Below are 23,235 nucleotides of genomic sequence, written 5' to 3'. Positions count from 1 at the left end.
TCACTCTTATTGAATGGCCTCTTAAAACCCCACTGTCTTCATAACCATTGCCAGACAATAAGATAATCCCCTGAGCAGTAGGCAATTATTACCATTTCTAACCATTGTGCAGTTGCCTCTGAAACAAAATCATTGAGTTATATGATCTTCAGTTATTATGAACTTAGCCATTCTCCAGCAGGAAGCAGTGTAAGCAGACCATTTCTACAGAACAATAATGTTTAAAACTTTAATATCAGCCAAGCAATAGGAGCAATTTTCCTAACAGGATTGAACTAAAGATAAATGGATGTCTGACAAGCTATTCAACTGCACTGATGTTTCTTGAAGCCTTCAGGAACTGTATGTTGTTCATTGTTTTATCCAAATCTGGCACAGTTCCTGTTACATGAGTGGTGCTTAGAAAATGTTTGTGGATTATATAGATGAATAGGCAAATGAAAACATTATGATAAGCCCCTGAATGACTGTCTCCTTGTATAAGCTAATCCACCTGGCTGCAGTATCTGGGTGGTCACTTCTTTCTTGCCTGAATCAACTGATGGCCTCACTCATCTAAGTAGTTAAATAGACTTTCAAAATCCTGACCTGCAACTCCTTGAACATGTATATTGGTCCTGATACTGCCACTCTCAGGCTTGGTCTCCCCGTCTGTAAAGCTCGCATAATAATATTTACCTCACAGGATTATTAAAAAGATTAAATTAGCTAACATGTAAACATAATACCTATAACAAACACACCTAGGCAATCAGTACATAATTGTTCATTAAATCTAGCTTTGTCCTCTGTCTCTATGATCAAAAATATCCCATTTGACCCGTTCTTTCTCAGTTAGTTTTATTTCCCAAACCCCTGGGGAAATGTTGGCCCTTAGTACGGAGAAATTTATGCACCAGCCTAATATTTCCATCATTGTGTCTGCTAATTTCTCTTACTGAAAATTTTTCTATCTACAAAGTGCTGTTGAATACATTATTCTTTGAGCTCACAACCTAAAAGATTAGTAGGACAAGAGCTAAGGCCCTGTTTTACAGATGAGGACACTGAGGTATAAAGAATTAAATTATTTACACAAGATCACAAGATGGGAAAGTGGAGTCTTAGCCTCAAGCCCAGAACCTTTTCATTAAGCCGTATAGTCTCTAGCAAGTGAATTGAGTCAGAAAGCCAATAGAAGAGCCCAGATACATTTGCCAGTCAATATTCTGCCTGAAGCAGCACAAGTAACATAAGATACTGGGCAGGCAGCCCCTTCTGGAATCTCAAACCTGGGTCTTTATAAATTGACCTACCAGTAAACATCTATAACCCACCGTGGAAGGGAGCCTTTGAAAGGGTGGTGCCAAGCCTCCTTTCATTCATTCCCTTAGTGTCAGGTGATGGTGACAGGCATGGGCCACTCCCTCCAGTAATTGCTCTGGTGACAAAAATCTTGGAAATGAGAGATATTTGTGTGTTTGTGTGTGTGTATGCACATCACAATCCTGTTTTACTGGTCCTCCAAATACAGAGCCCCAAGCTACCCAAAGGGGATCTTTTCTAACCCTTTACCACTTTGTAGCACAGCCAGCTAGATCCAAGAAGGAGGAGTATTCACAATCATTGACCACCTACTATGAGCCAAGCACTGTGCTAGGCCCTTGATATATAATATATCATTCAGTAAAATGTTCAAAACAATCGCTATCTCCCTGTAGTGGACAAAGTAGTACCTTCCCCACCTCTAGTCCCTGTTTTCTTGGTAACCTTTCCAATTCTGTTAGGGTGCCCACACCTCCTCCACATAGTCCATATGTTCTAGAGAATCTGACCTGCCCTACTCCTAGGAGGTGGGACAACTGGATGGGCTTAAAATGATCAGTATAAGCACATCCTCTGGTTACAATTCAGGAAAGACATGTGGCCGATATTAGGTCAATAAGAAATTTGCTGGGAGTATTAGAAAGAAGCTCAGTTGTCCCTCTCCTCCTCTACTTTCCTCTTCTCTCTCTTCCTAGAAAGTATGCTAAGTTAATATGAAGACTGGAATCACCATAGTCATTCAAAACCAGCCATAGAGTGATGCTGACTCCACAAAAGGCAGAGCAAAGGGATAGGAAGAAATCTGTTCTCTGATGATGTCATTGCACACTGACTCAATTCTATAAAGTTTTCCCCACTTCTCAAATTCTCTGTATATGGGAGTCAAATTATAGCATTTATCAGTTTACCTCGTTTGAGGTGGGCATTCTATTACTCACAACATAGTCTTAACTGTATCAGTTAGGGTAAGGCTAGGCTGTCGTAACAAGGACACTCAACAATAACGAAATGGCTTAAAGAAGTCAGAGACCATTTCTCTTTCTTGTAACGGTGGACATGTATTCCAGGTGGGCCACAGGTCTGCTCCATGTATTCACTTAGAAATCCAGGATTTTCCAAGTCATTGCTTTCTTACCTATGGTCTCGTCCTCAGCTCCGTGGTCAAGGTTAGGGTGCTGTGGTTTCAGTCTTGTAGAATGGGGAAAGAGCATGGAGGAATCTTATGTTTCAGAGCCAGTTGTGTCACACAGCACTTCTGCTCACATTGCTCTGGCAGGGGATTCATCCCTTGGCCACACCTGACAGCAAGGCAGACTTAGAAATAAGTTAGTAGCCATGTGCCTAGCTACATGACTATTACCACAAAAGAAAATAAGAATGGATTTTGATGAACTGCTTACAGTCTTAGCCACATTAACCATTATAGAACCCTTTTTATAGAGGAGAAAAGTAAGGCTGAGAAAAACTGCTTAAAGTCACGTAACCAGTAAGTGGCAGAGCCAGAATTTGAACCCAAATCTCCAACTCTCACTCCTGCACATTCCATAAGGTAGACTCTTCCATGTATATAGTTATGCCTCTCTACAATTCCAGTTCTTAAATAACATCGCCCACCATCAGCAACATATATATAGGTATAGGTTACTAACCAGAGTTCTGTCAGTTGCCTGGTTCCCTGTAAAGGTTGCTGCCTCCTCCTTAACTCCCAACCAGTATGTTCTTTCCCATTATCTAGGGGAAGAGGTGTTGAAGGAAGGACTGAGGCAATTGCCCCAGGTCTGGCACACAGAAAAAGAGGGTCTACATAGTTATACTCACCTGTAATGGTTGTTACTTGAGAACTTCAGGAGAAATCAAGAGACAAACTGAGGTCAGAAGCAGAGACAGAAAAGGTATGACATGTAGAGGAGCAGGGGAAATGCATAGGTGGAGGATGGATGGCCATTAAAGTCAATTTAAAAAGAGACTGAATGGAAAAATTGAGGATCTAGTACAGACTGAGTGAATTTAGATCATTACAGATTTAGTCTGTGTCAGAGCATTGCTCTTATTAAAAAGTATTATTTTCTAATTTGAATTGGCAGCACGTTCTTTAAAAGAACAAAAGAAATACAAAGTAAAAAAAAAAGCACCTCTCTTCCACCCTATGCCCCAGGCACCAATTCTTCTCCACTAAGGGACTGATTATTATCAATTTCTTGGATATCCTCCTGGACGTGCTTTATTCCAATCAAGCAAATCTAGTATAAGTATTCTTTTTTTTCCTCTTCTGTTACCCAGTTTTCTGCACCTTAATTTTCTGTCACTTAAAATATCTTGGAGATCTTTCAATGTGTGTACATAAAGAGTACCATATTGTTTATGACTGCATCATATTCCATTATATGGATATGCCATAATTTATTAATCTCTTAGTGATAGATATTTAGATTGTTACAGTCTTTTCCTATTACAAATAATACTGCAATGTAACCCTTAGAAACTTGTCATTACCTATATCTGTGAAAAAATCTGTAGGATAAATTTCTAGAACTGGCTTTGATTCATCAAAGCATATGCCTAAGTGCTCAGTCACTGGGTCATGTCTGACATCCCATGGGCTCTAGCCCACCAGGCTCCTCTGTCCATGAGATGATCCTGGCAAGAATAGTGGCATGGGTTGCCATTTCCTCCTCCAGGGGATTTTCCATACCCAGGGATTGAACCCATGTCTCCTGAGGCACCTGCATTGCAGGTGGATTCTTTACTACTGAGCCACCTGGGAAGCCCATCAAAGCATATCAGTTCAGTTCAGTTCAGTCACTCAGTCGTGTCCGACTCTTTGTGACCCCATGAATCACAGCACGCCAGGCCTCCCTGTCCATCACCAACTTCCGGAGTTCACTCAAACTCATGTCCACTGAGTCAGTGATGCCATCCAGCCATCTCATTCTCTGTCGTCCCCTTCTCCTCCTGCCCCCAATCCCTCCCAGCATCAGAGTCTTTTCCAGTGAGTCAACTTGTCGCATGAGGTGGCCAAAGTATTGGAGTTTCAGCTTTAGCATCAGTCCTTCCAATGAACACCCAGGATTGATCTAGATACTCATAATTTTGAAGGATATTTCTATATAACCCTTCATAAGTTTGTAGCAACTTATTCTCCCACCAGCACCTGTCCTCTCACACTCTTAACAATACAGCTTATAATTTTTTTTTATCATTACCAATCTAATTCATGAAAAAATGGGTGTTTGTATAAATTTAATTTCTAGTTCTCTTACTATGAAACTGGTTTTTAAGTATATTTTTTAAAGATTTGTATCCCCTTTTCTACGGGACTGTTTTCACATTTTGGAGGGGGTTGGCCATTGGTCTTCTTCTTATTGATTTGTGGGAACTTTTTAGATATAAAGAAAATTAGCCATTGTGTGTGAAATGAGCTCCAAATATTTCCCCCTTTATAACTGTCTTTTGACTGTGCTTATGATGTGTTTGCATTGCAGAAAAGCATTTCTTTTATTCACTCTGAAGCATCTCATTTAATTGGGAGGAGCAACTCCTGAAACAAACCAAACTTCACTACACAGATAAGAAAGGAGTATGAACATGAGAGAATTTTACTGTTGAAGGTTTCCTCTCCTGTTTGACTCCATCCTTAATTATTCCCTAATGATGATATACAGAACTTACCCCACTGAGGAAAATTAAGGTTTCTGACCATGACTTCCAACAGTAACAGTGTGCAAAGGAAGTCAATTTCCTGCCCTTTGGCATCCAAACTAAACCATAGAGGAAAGTAATGTTCTAAAAATCCCCAGAGAATGTTGTTGACACATCAGTTTTCAATCTTTCTGAACTTACTTCCTCAATACAACTCAATTATGCAAGTTCGTCTTAGGTTGTTACTCAATGAATGGGACTGGGCTGAAGAAGAATGAGTCTGTGGATAGGTTATCAGATGACAGGGAAAGAAAAGAAATGGAGTAAAGGAGTAACAGAAAACATTAAGTGTGAGTGAGAGGCATTTCATAAGAGGAATGAATGTATAGCTGCCACAGGCAGGCAATCAGATTTCCCCACACAGTGGAGGATGGAATTCTTTGCAGAAGGCCAAACATCAGTCTCCGTCATGAACATTTCAGGACCCCAGAGACTGACAGTAGGGGGTGGGGAAGGCGGATGAGCGATGCCCCTTTTCAAGGTCTAGGAAGGAATGTAAGCAGCATTTCTTTAATGTCACCAAGCAGATGTGCTGAGACAGGCTCTGGAGAAGATTCTGGTTCCTTCTGCTTTCTCAGCCTGATCTGTGGCAGTTGCTGAACACCCCAATCTTACATCTTAGCTGGTCAGTGTCTGAGTGAATTCTGACTCTGCCTTGCTGGACATTTCCCCACTCCTCGATGAGTATGTAGTCTAGAACTCCGGAGGTGTACTGCTGTCTTCTCTCGTGCTTTCCCCTTCCTCTAGGCTTCACCTTCCTCACCACCTAAAGCACAAGGCTGTGCAGCATCAGGCAGGGAAGCCCTTCCAAGGCCTAGGCATCTGCCTGGCTTCCTGACTCCCATTCCGGTGCCTGTTCTTGCTGGAGCATTGCCCTGAACTTCAGCCTCTTTGGCAAGGACACTGACAGCCTTGCTGGCCCTCAGCCACCATCCTGTTCCTCTCAGCAGCCGGCAGCATCCTGTTTCAACCTGAATAGCCCTCCCCATGACCCTCTGCCACTCCCCTTCCTGACCACCAATTGGATAAGTGTTTCCATGATCCAGTGCTCAGTTTTACCCCTGCTGTGCTTCCCTCCCTCCACTAGATGGGACCCCATGGACATCTGTACCAGCCAGGTCAAGCCCAGTTTCATTACATATAAAGACCAACTAACCCACTTTATTTAAGCATGTTTATTAACTCATGTAACAGGAAGCCCAGAAATGGGAAGATTCCAGGCTTGACTAATTCCATGGCCCAAGTTGTCACGGGGGACCTATAGTTTCTCAGTTTTCTGCTCTGGCATTGCTACTATGTTGTTTATCCCTTTCCCAATATGGGCACATCAGCTCTGAACAATCAGTGGTGGGCTGGCAGCTCTGAACAATCAGTGGTGGGCTGGAGTCAGTAACCTCAGGCTCCCAGGAGCCAGTTACTAAATTTGCCAGTCAGTTGTTGAGCTATTGGTAGCTTGAAATCAGTCATTATGAGAGAATACATACCACAGAAATGGAAATAGGAAAATGCCACAAATCAGGGCTCTTTGTTTTTTGGAGAGTGGGTTATGACTGCATGACATCATCACACAATAATACCTAGAGACAGAATGGGTCTACTTCTCAAAACATCTTTTTTGAAAAGTAAAGAAACATCTAGAAACCTTACAGAATATTTCCCAACTCCTATCTCCTTGGCCTGACGGTGTCATGTGCCCATTTTTCAACCAAAGATTGGCAGATCAACAGGGTTATGATGACACAACCTGAGTGCCTGAGAGCTGAAAATCAGAGTTCTCTTAGCTAGAAATAAGGTGGGAGACGGCAGTTAGGTGAGCAAACAGAGGGTTTGTCACACACACACGCATACACACAGCCCGTCTACTCGGCTGACTGAGAGCTTATATCTCTGCCTTGGCCCACTGTGGAGTTTCCAGTAGGTTTAAGGGACATACAGGTTACAAAAGCTGAGCTGTTTGCAAGCCTACCTCTGTAGAATAGTAAAAGACAACAGAAATCAATGAGGGGCCATTTTTTCTTAGGTTCTCGGCAAGCACCTGGCTTCTTTGAAGCACGGTTAAATAAATAAAAATTGTCCTGTGTTTCCACTCAGTAATGCTTTTTCTATAAAGAAATTCACATTCCAAAAGAATTAAATGTTAGCCAGGAAGAAAATAACATTAGTTTTTATGTGTTGACATGCAATTTAAATTGAGTTAAATACAAAACTAGATTTGGTTAAGCAGATCACTCAAAATTAACTTTTCTCAGTTCAGGTTTAACCTAATACTGATTTCTCTCCACCTTGAGTAGACTCTTAAGTTTGCTCACCTGAATCTTTCTTTTTTTTTTTTTTTTGAGTTGGTCCCTCTGAAGATTGCAGAACTTTTCATTGATATTGTAAAGACTCAGGCTCTATGCTGTCTGTCTTCATGTGACTTTCATTGCCCACAGGAAGGGATCTCAAGCCTGCTCTCTGAAAATTTCAAGAAAGTGTCTAAATTGCCCTTCTTTGCATCCTATCCAACTTCTTGTGCCTTTTCCCTTCCATTAATGAAAACAGAAATAGAAATCTTCTGACCACATATGCCTATGTTTGTCATAAACAGTCAGGCTTAAATATATTAAACTTTTATACAAGTCTCTCAGTTCAGTTCAGTTCAGTTGCTCAGTCGTGTCTGACTCTGCGACCCCATGAATCACAGCACGCCAGGCCTCCCTGTCCATCACCAACTCCCGGACACATACAAGCCTCTATATGGTATAAAAACAAGTACAGAACTCAGTCTTCATCTTCAAAGAACTGATAGTCTGGTTACAAGTTACATACAAACAGTGAATGAGCACTATAAAAAGAAAAAAGAAAGCAGACATTTGAGAAAGGGAGAAATCATTTTTGAGGAGGTGGCAGAAATTTTGTTTTCTTTATTAATGTTTTTCACTATTTTGTATGAAATTTTGAAATACACAGAAAAGTTGAAATAACAAGAAACACCATATCCCCATCAGTTAGATTTAACAACTATTAATATTCTGCCATATTATTTTCTACATAAATATTTTGCTGTACTTTACCCTAAATACTTCAGCATACTCCTCTTAAAAAGGATATTTGCCTAAAACCCACAATAGCTTTATCATATCTAAGATTACTAATAATAGTTCTTTAATATCATCTAAAATCCAGTCGATATTAAAAATTCCCCGATTTTTTCCCCAAATACCAAAAGCTGTTTTTACAAACCAGGTTCATATTTCATATTTGGTAGTTATGTCTCCTTAGTTTATTTTAATCTAGAAGTGTCTTTGTCATTTTTAAAATAATATTGGCCTCTGAAGACACCAAACCAGCTCTTTTATAAACTGTCCCAAATTTTGGATTTGCCTGATTATCATTTCAAATTGTTGTTTGACTTGTTTTTCTAGTCTTGGTGTCTTGTTGAAGTGAAAGCCTGATCAGATCTTGGCCAAATCAGTCCAAGTCCTGACTGGAAGCAGATGGCACAAATAATTTAACTGAAGGGACTGTTTAAGGGACTGTTTACAGATGTGTGGACAGGCTAGAGAACACGGTGGTGGGGAAGCACGCAGGAACTACCACCCTGGAGGTGGAGCAGTGTTACTGAAGCATAGCAGGAGCTAGGGCTTCAGAAGAGGGGCCCCAACCGGAGATGCAGGTGTGAAAGGAACAGAGCAACACCAAGAGTGCACCCAGGTGAAGAGTGAGGTGATAAGAAATAAACACCCCAAACCTCTCTCCCTTATCCTTCAAATTTGGGCCAGAGCCTCCACTGGCCACATCTAATTAGAAGCCAAAATGTGAGGAAGCCTGAGCCTGAGTGATTCATTGTGCAGAAGGGCATCACTGGGGGCACAGAGCAGGATGGAGAGGTACCAAATGGATTTATAAGGGCAAATAGGGAATGACCAGCACATAACTTAGACTTTTTCTGGCTAGAATGCTTCATAGGTCATGCTGTGAATTTCAAATTATATCAGAAGCGGAGAAGCACGGTGCTATCTTGTCTTGCCATTAGCAAAGCTAAACTTCACCAGTTAAAGTGATGACAGCCAGATCTCACCACTCAGACGTAAAGGTGTGTTTTCACTTTAACAACAAGCAAGTAATCTAAGCAGAGAGCCTTTGGCACCAAGGGAATGTGCTTTTGCCCCAACAACTTTTCAGAGAATCATTTCAACATCTCTTGATGATTCTGATCTGAATCAGTTATTTCACTGGGGTTGCAAAGTGTTGATTTTTCTAACTCTTTTATTGCATATTTGATTGAACCAGGTGAAGTTTTATAGATTAAAAATGGATTTATATCAATAATTTCATTGGGTTCAAATTAAAATATTTATTACCTAGCATTTTTTAGGAAGGAAGTCTTTCTCTCCTCAACCAGGAAAAAACTACAGTTCCTCCTAAATAGACAAGGTAAATGTTTACTTCCTTTCCTTTATATACGATTGTCAAAATAAGAGCCACCACTGAATGAGTGGGACTTCCCTTGTAGCTCAGTCAGTAAAGAATCTGCCTGCAATGGAGGAAACCCAGGTTCAGTTCCTGGGTTGGGAAGATCCCCTGGAGAAGGAAATGGCAACCCACTCCAGTATTCTTGCCTGGTGAATCCCATGGACAGAGGAGCCTGGCAGGTTATTTACATGGGGTTGCAGAGTTGGACATGACATATTGACTAACAGCAACACCAGCAGCTATAAGATAATATCATTTCCAAAGAAAAGCAAAACTAAAAAATAAGAAAAGAAAGAGAATAAATTTATCAATATTTTCACCATCTTAATACAACCATTTTAAATATTTTTATGTAAGTCCTCAGTTGTTAGGATTTGAATAGAGAGAGATGACAGGGGGAGATTCCAAAGAGGAGAGTGCATGTCTTAAAGTATGTGCAGTACTTGAAACAGGTTTGTATGAGACACTGTTCATCTGTAGGTCTCTGTTCACACTGTATTTCCTCGATACATAAACTTTCCCCTATTTCTGCCTGTCGAAATCCTGTTCATCCTTCAAAAGCAGTTCTCTGGTTCCCTGCCAAGCCTTATTCTATCTACAGTGCATTTCTGTGAACCTGATACCACTTTTCACTTTATCTTTTAGAGGTACTTGTGTAGCTTTGTTATCTTCCTAACTGGTTGTCAAGCTCCTTGAAGTCAGGGGTTATATTTGGTTGTCATTATATTCTTTGAATGCAGAGTCCCAAAGAATAGCAAGGAGAGATAAGAAAGCCTTCCTCAGTGAACAGTGCAAAAAAATATAGGAAAACAATAGAATGGGAAAGACCAGAGATCTCTTCAAGAAAATTACCAAGGGAACATTTCATGCAAAGGAAAGTGAAGTCGCTCAGTCATGTCCGACCCTTGGGGACAAAGATGGACACAATAAAGGACAGAAATGGTATGGACCTAACGAAGCATAAGATATTAAGAAGAGGTGGCAAGAATACACAGAAGAACTATACAAAAAAGATCTTCATGACCAATATAATCATGATTGTATGATCATTCACATAGAGCCAGACATCCTGGAATGCGAAGTCAAGTGGGCCTTAGGAAACCTCACTATGAACAAAGCTCATGGAGGTGATGGAATTCCAGTTGAGCTATTTCAAATCCTAACAGATGATGATGTGAAAGTGTTGCACTCAATATGCCAGCAAACTTGGAAAACTCAGCAGTGGCCACAGGACTGGAAAAGATCAGTTTTCATTCCAATCCCAAAGAGGGACAATGCCAAAGAATGCTCAAACTACCACACAATTGCACTCATCTCACACACTAGTAAATTAATGCTCAAAATTCTCCAAGCCAGGCTTCAATAGCATATGAACCATAAACTTCCAGATGTTCGAGCTGGATTTAGAAAAGGTAGAGGAACCAGAAATCAAATTGCAAACATACACGGGATCATTGGAAAAGCAAGAGAGTTTCAGAAAAACATCTATTTCTGCTTTATTGACTATGCCAAAGCCTTTGACTGTGTGGACCACAACAAACTGTGGAAAATTTTGAAAGAGATGGGAATACCAGACCACCTGACCTGCCTCTTGAGAAATCTGTATGCAGATCAAGAAGCAACAGTTAGAACTGGACATGGAACAACAGACTGGTTCCAAATAGGGAGAGGAGTACGTCAAGGCTGTATATTGTCACCCTGCTTATTTAACTTATGTGCAGAATACATCATGAGAAACACTGGGTTGGATAAAGCAAAAGCTGCAATCAAGATTGCTGGGAGAAATATCAATAACCTCTGATATGCAGATGACACCACCCTTACAGCAGAAAGCAAAGAAGTACTAAAGAGCCTGTTGATGAAAGCAAAAGAGGAGACCAACCTAGACAGCATAATAAAAAGCAGAGACATTACTTTGACAACAAAGGTCAGTCTAGTCAAAGCTACGGTTTTTCCAGTAGTCATGTATGGATGTGAGAGTTGGACTATAAAGAAAGCTGAGCGCCGAAGAATTGATGCTTTTGAACTGTGGTGTTGGAGGAGACTCTTGACAGTCCTTGGACTGCAAGGAGATCCAACCAGTCCATCCGAAAGGAAATCAGTCCTGAATATTCATTGGAAGGACTGATGTTAAAGCTGAAACTCCAACACTTTGACCACATGATGCAAAGAACTGACTCTTTGGGAAAGTCCCTGATGCTGGGAAAGATTGAAGGCAGGAAGAGAAGGGGATGACAGAGGATGAGATGGTTGGATGGCATTACCGACTCAATGGACATGAGTTTGAGTAAATTCTGGGAGTTATTGATGGACAGGGAGGCCTGGCATGCTGCAGTCCATGGGGTCACAAAGAGTTGGACACGAATGAGTGACTGAACTGAACTGCTATTCTCAAAGCTCCTTACTGGGTAGCTGACATGTAAGAGGCTTTTAGTAAACATTTGTTACATTGAGTTCTGGAGCATCCAAAAATGAGTCTAACAAATTAGCACTGTATTTTCTTCCCAGATTGTAGAAAACCTACATGACCATCTTTGGATGACCATCTTTCACCCTAATTATTTATTTTTGAAACCTAGGGCTTAGGTTATTTCTAATTGTGAAAATATACTCAATATTACTTATTACGATCCTTTCAATTGCCTGGTAACGCTTCAATTTACTTTTAAGGCTGCTTCTAATTTTCAGACAACAGTCTTAAACACCTTCAAGGAGAAGTTATTAGTTTTTAAATAGACATATAAAATGTTCCACATTTACATGTAAAAATGTCATTAGATTGAGAGGTGTGAAAAATGTTCTGATGGCTCATAAAGGAAGTGACTGAATTGCCTTCATAGTAGGCTGTGAAGAAAAAGACACCTTCTTTAAACTCTCTGTGATAGAGGCAGATGGATACATTATTGTAAGAGACCTGGAGGTCCCTTTCAGCTCTCTGATTTTAATTGAATTATATAAATTTACACAGTCCCACCTGTCTTGTGACTAAACTCAATTGGTTTAGCTCTTAACCTCATTATTGGCAAATAGTAATTTCAGTAATACTTGACAACAAAGAAATCCACTGGCCTCCGTTTTCTTGTCTATAAGATGGGAAACCTGAGCTGACTAAACTCCATGGTCATGAGGCACGTTAACTCCATAAACCTTTTGAGAGTTTAGTTAGTTCAGGTACATGCCTTTAGATAGTTCAGGTACATGCTTGAAACTAACCTTTAGATAGGTTAGGTCCATGCTTTCTATGATATTGACTGAAAATTATTTTTTTGTCTGTCTTCCTAATAGCTGATAGTTTTTTAAAAGAAAAAATTTAGCTCTATTGAGTACCATTAGATGTCTAACAGTAGTATTACAGCTGAGGAAAAGGGGAAGGGCAGACAAACATACTAAAAGATATCTGGACATGGATTTGAATCCCAACTCTGCTACTTACAAGCTATATGACCTTGGGAAATTTCTTACCCCCAGTATTTGCATTAAAACTAATTAACAGCCACTACCTCACAGCCATTAAAATGGCTACTATCACAAACACAGAAAATAGGAAGTGTCGGTGCTACTGGAATAACACCAACTATTCCAATACTGGAACTCCTGTGCCCTGTTGATGGGAATGTAAAATGGTACCGTGTTGTGGAAAACAATATGGCAGTTCTTCAAAAAATTAAGAATAGAATTATCCTATGACCTAGCAGTTCCATTCTGGGTATATACTTAAAAGAATTGAAACCAGGGTTTCAGATATGTGTGCACCCATGTTCATAGAGGCATTATTTACAATAGCTAAAACATGGAAGCAACACAAATGTCTATGGATGGATGGATAGCAAAATGTGGTATACACATATAAGGGAATTTTATTCAGTCTTAAAAAGAAGGAAATTATGACACATTACAACATGGATGAAACTTGAGAATATTATGCTAAATAAACCAGTCACAAAAAGACAACTAGTATATGATTCTGATTATGTGAGGTACTTAAAGAAGTTAATATCATAGAGACAGAAAGTAAAATGGTGGTTGCAGGAGCTGGGGGGAGAAGGGGATGAGAAGTTATTATTTAATAGGTACAGAGTCTCAGTTTTGTAAGATGAAACAAACTGTGGAGATGGGTGGTGGCAATAGTTGCACAATATGAATGTACTTTGAAGAAGGGCATGGCAACCCACTCCATTATTCTTGCCTGGAGAATCCCTCTTTTCTTTGTCCAATCCCATGACACAAGCCTTCATCTTCTACTGATTCCATTTGTCATTAAAGTCTGTGCCTTGTTGGAGCCTTAAACTCAAGTCTTAGGCCATATGAAATTTCTGGCTACCAACCTAGTTAGTCCTCTGCATTTCTGTACTTAACATTTTTCCTTTGATGTTGCAGTCTAGGTTAATAGAGGCTGTGCTTCCTTTGATGTTTATTTGTAAAATGAAACCTGAAAAGAGGTCAGGGCAGTAGATGACCAAGGAGTAAGGAAGTGGATGCTTAAAATTTGAGGAGAATAAAGACCATTGGACTAAATAATTTATGCTTCCAGTGAGAAACATCAGAACATTTTCACACTACCTATTTACTACTGAGTCTAATGCAATGCACATTAGATTGCAATGCAGTCTAACACAATGCACCCAAGAGTTTATTATGAAACAAAAATCACACACCCCCAAACGTCATCCTAAGGACCACAGCATGGATTAGGACAGTACCATAAACCAGTAAGGAGCTAACAAGAATCTGATTTCTAGTTCAGCTTTGAATAAATAAGCTAGGTTGCCATGGAATATTTACTTACCTCTCTGAGGCTACCTCTTCTCCTTATAAAATTTGGGGGTTGAATCAGATCTGGCCTGTAAATCTCTTCCTGCATTTATATTCTATGTTTCCAAACAAGGTATAGTCAGACCTTCAGTGAAAACTAAAAAGAAGAGTTAAAGCAAGGTAGGGGGAACAGAGAATGACCAGAATTCTATTTGAGATGCCACAGGAGATGTCCCTCTAAGGAGATGACATTTTCACAGGTTGAAGGAAGTGAGAGAGCCAAAACAAGTTATCAATTTAAAAGGACCATTGAAGAATGGAATCCTGGGGCTTAAACGAGTAGAGAAAAGAGAGAAGTTGAAGTCCTAAGAAGTCAAGTTGTAAAACAGAAGTTGTCCCAGAGTGATGTTTTTCAAATTCAGAGTAATGACCCATTGGTGAGTTATTACATCAATTTAATGGGTCATGATGAGCTTATTTTAGAAATTAAACTAGAAGAGAATGGACTTACCTTACATCACATAGAAGAAGGGCAAGAGACTGTTCTGTGAAACTTTTGTTTCAGTTATACGCATATATATGTTAAGTCACTTTGTAAATTTTACTTCTCACTGTGAGTCATGGTCAAAAAGATCTGAAAGCCAGTGGCTTAGAGAAATTCCAGATATGGAGTACAGATAGCAGTGGCCACTTTTCATTCAAAGATTTATGTGGGTGGGCCAAGTTTATTTAAAGGGGCCAAAAAAGAACATAAAAACACTGTTCATGGGAGAATAAATGCAGTCGTTTTGGAAACATTTTGTTGATATATCGCAGAATGAGTACTTTCATTTTCACAAACCTATCCTGAAGTGATAACCCAAAACATGCAATCTTATGCACTGAGATTTCATCACATTATTTATAGAAGTAGAAAATTGGAAACACCTAAAAGTTCAACTTTAGAGGAATGGATAAATTATTATACACCCTGCATCAGCTCTCTGAAATTGACCTAGAAGGAATGGGGATCTCACTAAAAAAAGAAAAACTAAACAAAATAAAAAATGAAAATTATGACTGAATCTGCTTAGAGGTTACTGTGGGTTCACTTTCCCATCCACTGGCTTCTTCACTCCTTGGTCATCTGCTCCCTGACCTCCTTGCAGGTTTATGGCAGGGTGTCTTGGCCCCATTTGTCATCTACCCTGTGGATTTTGGAACTCTACATTTTTGGACTCTTTTCTCATCTGAAATTTCTCTGTCTTAAAGTAACCAGTTCTAGTTCCAGTTCCAGTTCAGTTGCTCAGTTGTGTCCGACTCTCTGCGACCCCATGAATCACAGCACGCCAGGCCTCCCTGTCCATCACCAACTCCCGGAGTTCACTCAAACTCATGTCCACAGAGTCGGTGATGCCATCCAGCCATCTCATTCTCTGTCGTCCCCGTCTACTCCCGCCCCCAACCTTTCCCAGCATCAGAATCTTTTCCAGTGAGTCAACTCGTCGCATGAGGTGGCCAAAGTATTGCAGTTTCAGCTTTAGCATCAGTCCTTCCAATGAACACCCAGGATTGATCTCCTTTAGAATGGACTGGTTGGATCTCCTTGCAGTACAAGGGACTCTCAAGATTCTTCTCCAGCACCACAATTCAAAAGCATCAATTCTTCGGCAATCAGCTTTCTTCACAGTCCAACTCTCACATCCATACATGACCATGGGAAAAACCATAGCCTTGACTAGACAGACCTTGGTTGGCAAAGTAATGTCTCTGCTTTTTAATATACTATCTAGGTTGGTCATAACTTTCCTTCCAAGGAGTAAGCGTCTTTTAATTTCATGGCTGCAATCAGCATCTGCAGTGATTTTGGAGCCCAAAAAGAGTTCTAGAATCTCATTATTTGTTGGTATCCTATCCGTACCACCTCTTGTCTCCTCTCTTCCTCCTACTGAACATGTCTTCTCACTGGACCTGCCTGATACTGAAATTTGACCCATTAGGAAGGTCAGGGACTTCCCTGTGGTACAGTGGATAAGAACCCACCTGGCAGTGCAGGAGACACAGTTTCGATCCCTGGTTTGGGAAGATTCCATATGCCTTGGAGCAACTACCCTTATGGCAGAAAGCGAAGAAGAGCTAAAGAGCCTGTTGATGAAGGTGAAAGAGGAAAGTGGAAAAGTTGCCTTGAGTCAAGATTCAGAAAGATCATGGCATCCAGTCCCACTACTTCATGGCAAATTCATGGGGAAACAATGGAAACAGTGACAGACTTTATCTTCTTGGGCTGCAAAATCACTGCAGATGGTGACTGCAGCCATGAAATTAAAAGACACTTGCTTCCTGGAAGAAAAACTGTGACAAACCTAGACAGCATATTAAAAAGCATAGACATTACTTTGCCAACAAAGGTCCATCTAGTCAAAGCTATGGTTTTTCCAGTAGTCATATATGGATGTGAGAGTTGGACCATAAGAAACCTAAGTGCCAAAGAACTGATGCTTTTGAACTGTGGTCTTGGAGAAGACTCCTGAGAGTCCCTTGGACTGCAAGGAGATCCATCCAGTCCATCCTAAAGGAAATCAGTCCTGAATATTCATTGGAAGGACTGATGCTGTAGCTGAAATTGATGCTCCAATACTATGGCCACCTGATGCAAAGAGCCAACTCATTGGAAAAGACCCTGATGCTGGGACAGATTGAAGGCAGGAGGAGAAGGGAACAACAGAGCATGAAATGGTTGGATGGCATCACTGATTCAACGGACATGAGTCTGAGCAAGCTCTGAGAGATGGTGAACGACAGGGAAGCCAGGCATGCTGCAGTCCATGGAGTCGCAAAGAGTCAGACACAACTGAGCGACTGAACAATAACGGAGAAACTAAGCCCATGATTCACAATTACTGAGGCTGCACTCTAGAGCCCAAAAGCTGCAACTACTGAGCCTGGGCACCTAAAGCCTGTGCTTGGCAACAAGAGAAGCTGCTGCCAGGAAAAGCCTGCACACCACAACAAAGAATGGCCCCCTTAGCCCCCTCTAGCTGCAACTAGAGAAAGCCCTCACGCAGCAACGAAGACCCATCACAGCCAAAAGTATAGAAAATAAAACCAAGGAAGGGCAAGAAAATGGGATATGTCTGTATATGTGAACATTGTTCAGCCACTAGAATTAATTTTCATAAATAATTTTAATGACATGGAGAAATGTTTATAATATCATTGTGCCTGGGTCAACTGCCAAGACCTAGGCCGAAAGAGAAACCAAGGGTTTAAGGAGAAGTGACCTGGGTCTCGCCGGGCTCTCTTTACTGTTAAGCGGTGGGTGAAAGCACAGAAGGAGGAAGTAGTTTCTTAGCATAAAAAAAAGTCACTCTTATTAGTTCATAGGAGTATGGCTAGTTACATAAATAATATGCATAATAGATTTGGGAAGTGTTTAAGGAAATGAGTCCTCTAGATGTAGTACTTGTTTAAATTTCAGATACACCAGGAGACAAAGCAGAAGTCAGAACATGAAGACCTCTGCTCTCTGACCTTCTCCAGCAAGAAGAGGCCACTCCCTCCTACCCATCACTTTGTTACCATGGCCACCACCACAAAAATTACAGCTCTGGACCTGAAATATTGGGTAAGCATTATTTTTAAATGAGAAGAGAGAAAACGCAAATGCCCTCCCAGGTCTTGAGAATAGCAAGTGAACAAAGCTGAGTGTAAGAAAAATAGGAGTGGTAGGGACTAGGATGGATGAAATATGTGGGCCCTACCCTGCCATGCTCAAAATTCTCCAAGCCAGGCTTCAGCAATATGTAAACCGTGAACTCCCAGATGTTCAAGCAGGTTTTAGAAAAGGCAGAGGCACCAGAGATCAAATTGCCAACATCCGCTGGATCATGGAGAAAGCAAGAGAGTTTCAGAAAAACATCTATTTCTGCTTCATTGACTATGCCAAAGCCTTTGACTGTGTGGATCACAATAAACTGTGGAACATTCTGAAAGAGATGGGAATCCCAGACCACCTGACCTGCCTCTTGAGAAACCTGTATGCAGGTCAGGAAGCAACAGTTAGAACTGGACATGGAACAACAGACTGGTTCCAAATAGGAAAAGGTGTACGTCAAGGTTGTATATTGTCACCTTGCTTATTTAACTTATATGCAGAGTACATCATGAGGAGCGCTGGGCTGGAAGAAGCACAAGCTGGAATCAAGATTGCTGGGAGAAATATCAATAACCTCAGATATGCAGATGACACTACCCTTATGGCAGAAAGTGAAGAGGAACTCAAAAGCCTCTTGATGAAAGTGAAAGAGGAGAGTGAAAAGGTTGGTTTGAAGCTCAACATTCAGAAAACAAAGATCATGGCATCTGGTCCCATCACTTCATGGGAAATAGATGGAAAAACAGTGGAAACAGTGTCAGACTTTGTTTTTTTGGGCTCCAAAATCACTGCAGATGCTGATTGCAGCCATGAAATTAAAAGACGCTTGCTCCTTGGAAGGAAAGTTATGACCAACCTTGATAGTATATTAAAAAGCAGAGACATTACTTTGCCAACCAAGGTCCATCTAGTCAAGGCAATGGTTTTTCCCGTGGTCATGTATGGATGTGAGAGTTGGACTGTGAAGAAGGCTGATCGCCGAAGAATCGATGCTTTTGAACTGTGGTGTTGGAGAAGACTCTTGAGAGTCCCTTATACTGCAAGGAGATCCAACCAGTCCATTCTAAAGGAGATCAATCCTGGATGTTCATTGGAGGGACTGATGCTAAAGCTGAAACTCCAATACTTTGGCCACCTCATGCGACGAGTTGACTCACTGGAAAAGACTCTGATGCTGGGAAAGGTTGGGGGCGGGAGGAGAAGGGGACGACGGAGAATGAGATGGCTGGATGGCATCACCGACTCTGTGGACATGAGTTTGAGTGTACTCCGGGAGTTGGTGATGGACAGGGAGGCCTGGCGTGCTGTGATTCATGGGGTCGCGGAGAGTCGGACACGACTGAGCGACTGAACTGAACTGAACTGAACTGACCCTGCCCCAAAGGCAGCTGCTCTCAGTTCCCATCATCTGCTGCCCTGCAGGAATGTGGCCCCAGTGTTGTCAGATATTGATGATATTTTCAGCATCAAGAGAACCTAGTCTAGGTTTTTATATGAAAAACATTTTAAAATAACGTGTAGGCCAAACAAAACTTGTCTCAAAGCCTAACACATACTACACCAAAATGTGAAGAGCTGCTGAGTGATGGGACTTGAGGTAATTTTTTATTTTTATTTTTAGTTTGCATGTTCTAGAACCATAATAGTGAACATGCTATTGCTTTTATAATCAGAGAAAAATTGTCACATGTTAAATTTTTAAAAATTAATTACTAAAGAGAGAGTTAATAAATAATTACTAAAAATTACTAAATGACATTAAAACCACCATCAAACAACAAATGGTACAGGAACTTGCTCTGGGTAGATGTTTACATGAGACTAAAGTTTTATAATATGGTTTCCTTCAAAAGTTTGCAATATATCAAGAAGAATTTTAGCCTAAGCATAGCAACACACTAAGCCTCAGGCTTCCTGATTCTCAGCTTGTGGTCATGATCTTTAGCTACTGTTTCCAGATCAGGGTTTACGAAAACAAATGGTTTGTTCCATAATATTATCAGCATTTCTATTTGATTAAGTATTTAGCCTAGACTCTCCTTGTTCTGACTAGACGTTGAAAGAAAAGAGCATGTAAACCTTCCTTCAGAGTAATTACAGGATAGTCAGCTACAGAGAGAGTGGTTATGAGTATTAAATCAGCTAAAACTTGTAATACGCTTAGATGAATGTCTAACACAAAGCAGCCATGAATTGACTGTTAGCTGTCATTGTATTATGATTGCTGCTAGCATTTTCATTGTTGTTATTTTTTTCATTATTATTCAGAAAACAGCAACTAAAAATGATCATATTTTGCTAGGGAGTAGAAGAGGTGTGAGAGGGAAAGAAAGGGAGATATAGGAAGGAAAGACTAGAAAAAGAAAGAAAAGGCATTTCTGATTTGGTGTTTCTTAACTTGGAAGACAAAAAGGAGGAAATGGAAGAATTGAGACTGATGAGTCTGAGGCATCAGGGTAAGGGTAGTGGGCTCAGAGTGAGGACAAAGTCAGTGGGATGCAGCAAAGTATTATATATCTATTAGACCGCGATTTCCAAGACTCCAGGTGATACCCGTTATAGACCCTTTATGAAATTAATTTAGTTTGTAATAATCCATGTTTTTCTGATGAAAGAGAACGGACCAGAGCAAAACACAGTAGTGCAAACAGTGAAGACAAGTATTGCTTATTGAAAATTTGTTTTTTTCTTTTATGTGGATGTATGTATGTGGAGTTGACAGTCATGGCAATCAAAAACTTTCAAAAATCTTTCACTAGGCCAAGGTGAAGGCTTTCCTCTGCATTGTGATCCTTCTTTAAAAGAGGGGAAATGTGTGTGTATGTCTGTGTGTGTGTGTGTGCGCGCACATGCATGAACACACATACATCAATTACCCTGAAAGAGTTTCAGAAAATGGAACTTTTTAAGAGAGCTGAAAAAAAGCCCCACTCAAATGGAATGCCCTAGATATAAAGATATTATTCCAAGGGCAAGCTGTTAAGTAACAACTAATGTTTATTAAGACCTTCACTGCACTATAGGTACTGGGCTAAGTACTTCACATTTAATCCTGCCAACAGCAAACACTGTGAGAAAAAACAAACTCCAGCAATGCAGGACGGAGAAGGCGATGGCACCCCACTCCAGTACTCTTGCCTGGAGAATCCCATGGGTGGAGGAGCCTGGTGGGCTGCAGTCCATGGGGTCCCTAAGAGTCAGACACGACTGAGCAACTTCACTTTCACTTTTCACTTTCACGCATTGGAGAAGGAAATGGCAACCCACTCCAGTGTTCTTGCCTGGAGAATCCCAGGGATGGCGGAGCCTGGTAGGCTGCCATCTATGGGATCACACAGAGTCGGACACGACTGAAGCGACTTAGCAGCAGCAGCAGCAATACAAGAAACCCCTGGGATCAACAAACACTACAGGTTTACAGCCTTCCCTGTTTTCTCTCCTTCTCTCCTTCTCTTTCTCTCCTCCAGTTTCTTATCACAGGAAAGGAAAAGAATGATAAAAGAGAACAAAAAAGTAAAACCATGAAAATAAAACAGATGGGAAAAACAGGAGAGGAGGAGGGAAGAAGATGAGGAAAGGGAAAAGGGAGTATTGAACGTGGAAATGCTATACCATATGCCTCTGGGAAGTTGTCATTTTAAATATAAAGCCTTCCACGAAGCTCTTTAAGGGGACTTATTATTAAAGGTAGGGTTGAGAAGGGCCAAGGCTGGGTGGGTGTGCTAAAACCAAGCCCTTCTCCTTCATTCTGCTCAAGGTCAGCCTTGGCTGCAAACATTCATCAGATCTGGCCTGACAGCCAGCTTCAGATAGACTGCTTCTGTGAAACCAGTTCGAGGTATTGATGTTAGCATCTTGTGCAGAAGTAGCCTGAAGTCATGCGTTTTCTCTTCTCAGAGGAGCCCTCTATATCTATTTTATTTCTGTGATGCATGCCAGCAGGTTTTGGCTCAATGTTAATGATTTTGTTCCCTTTGAATTCCTGTGAGATTTTATTCCTTTTGGTTTCCAGGAGTTACATGCCACTGTGATTTCAGCCCAGTCACACTTTTGCTGTGATTAAAAGAAACTATGGGGAAAGCTTGCTCTGTATCCTCTGCCTAATGCTGCTACCAGACATGGTTATTAAGACTTCCTTTCAGAGAATGCACGGAATAGATTCTGTTTCCAGGGTCCTGGTCATGTGCCTTTACTGTCAGATAAACTGAGAACTCTAAACCATGTGTCAGTAAAGCGATTATACTCCAATAAAAATTAATGTTAATTGATAAATGAAATTATACCTAAGAACAAAAAAATTTAAATAAAAATTATAATTAAAAATATTAAAAATAAACCATGTGCTATTCACATATACTTTCTACCTGGAGAAGACCCCTTGTGGCTTATGTCAGGTGGACTGTGATTGGGTAGACAAAATTGTTGTAGTTAGTGACCCAGCTCTCACTTCTTAACCATTACGTTACATTACAAACAACCAGCTGATAAACAACTTTATTGTTAGGTATACTTCACCAGCATTTTTGTCATTGCTATCATTTCAATGTTTTGAACTAAGGTTTTGTTTGTTGACTGGCTGCCCCTCCCCCGCACACATACACAAAGACACAGTCATGTCCTTCCTTCGTTGAAGTTAAGGGGCTAGGTTAGGAACACATCTACTTGAACTGATAATTAAGCTATCAAAGTAAATTTAAGGTAAATTTCTAGTTTACCAAGTAATACCAGATTTCAGAAACTCAATTTTCAATCTTCCTGACCCCAAAGAAATCATGAAAGTATCCCCTTTTGCTTTTGTATCTTCCACCTGGGACCCAGATTTTATCTGTGTCAATGACACTCTAAATATAGGATCTTTTAGTGACTCAGGTCATGCAGAGGCATAAGAAAACTTCAGGCTGGGGCACCAGACCCTCATCCAGTCTTTGAAAGCACCCCAAAGCGTTTCAAAATATAATGAGGGCAGCAGCAGCAAAAAAAGAAAAAAAAAAAAAAAGCCCTCAAATCAAAATTAATTTTAATCTATTTTAATTAAATGCCTTTTAGCACTTTGTAGACACAGATGACAATTACAAAATAAAAATCAAAAGGCAAGTGATTCTCTAATCTTGTTTTGTTGCCAAGGTCTAGCTGACCTACTTTTAAGTTGCCCTGCAAAATGTGGCCTCCACCCACTGCCCCTCCTTCCTGTCCACCGCCCTTCTGACCTCTGTACCTCATCTCCCTTCTGGTTCTGCTGGGTTTTTCGCAGACTCCTCCTTCTCCTCTTACTTTCGTCTGTGGGAGGGTCCAGAAGCTGGTCTTGACAGTCCCCTCTTTCCTCAATCTGCTGATGAGATACCCATCCTCATGGCTTCTCCTGTGTCCCTCTTCAAGAGAAACACCCAAAT

At 40.7% G+C, this 23,235-nt stretch overlaps 1 protein-coding gene across 13 annotated transcripts in view; it reads left to right on the top strand.

The window, feature by feature from the left end:
* Positions 1–23,235, top strand: part of LOC148777610 (uncharacterized) — a 131,270-nt gene that overhangs the window by 41,332 nt on the left and 66,703 nt on the right. For 5 of the 13 annotated variants that reach the window (XR_016037600.1, XR_016037599.1, XM_088837018.1 and 2 more), the window contains one exon: positions 17,669–17,815. The exons of the other annotated variants lie outside the window; for them this stretch is intronic. Coding sequence is in view for 3 of the 5 variants with exons in the window: in XM_088837018.1 (XP_088693144.1) it covers positions 17,669–17,815 (147 nt within the window). In the remaining 2 variants the exon portion in view is untranslated. The remainder of the gene's footprint in view (positions 1–17,668; positions 17,816–23,235) is intronic. 13 annotated transcript variants of the gene reach the window in all.

The sequence above is a fragment of the Moschus berezovskii genome, chromosome 6 (assembly GCF_049115385.1).
Source record: "Moschus berezovskii isolate FMDL1 chromosome 6, NW_MosBer_1.0, whole genome shotgun sequence".
Taxonomy (NCBI): domain Eukaryota; kingdom Metazoa; phylum Chordata; class Mammalia; order Artiodactyla; family Moschidae; genus Moschus; species Moschus berezovskii.
The sequence above is the reverse complement of the archived record's forward strand: the minus strand, read 5'-3'. Positions and strand labels throughout refer to the sequence as shown.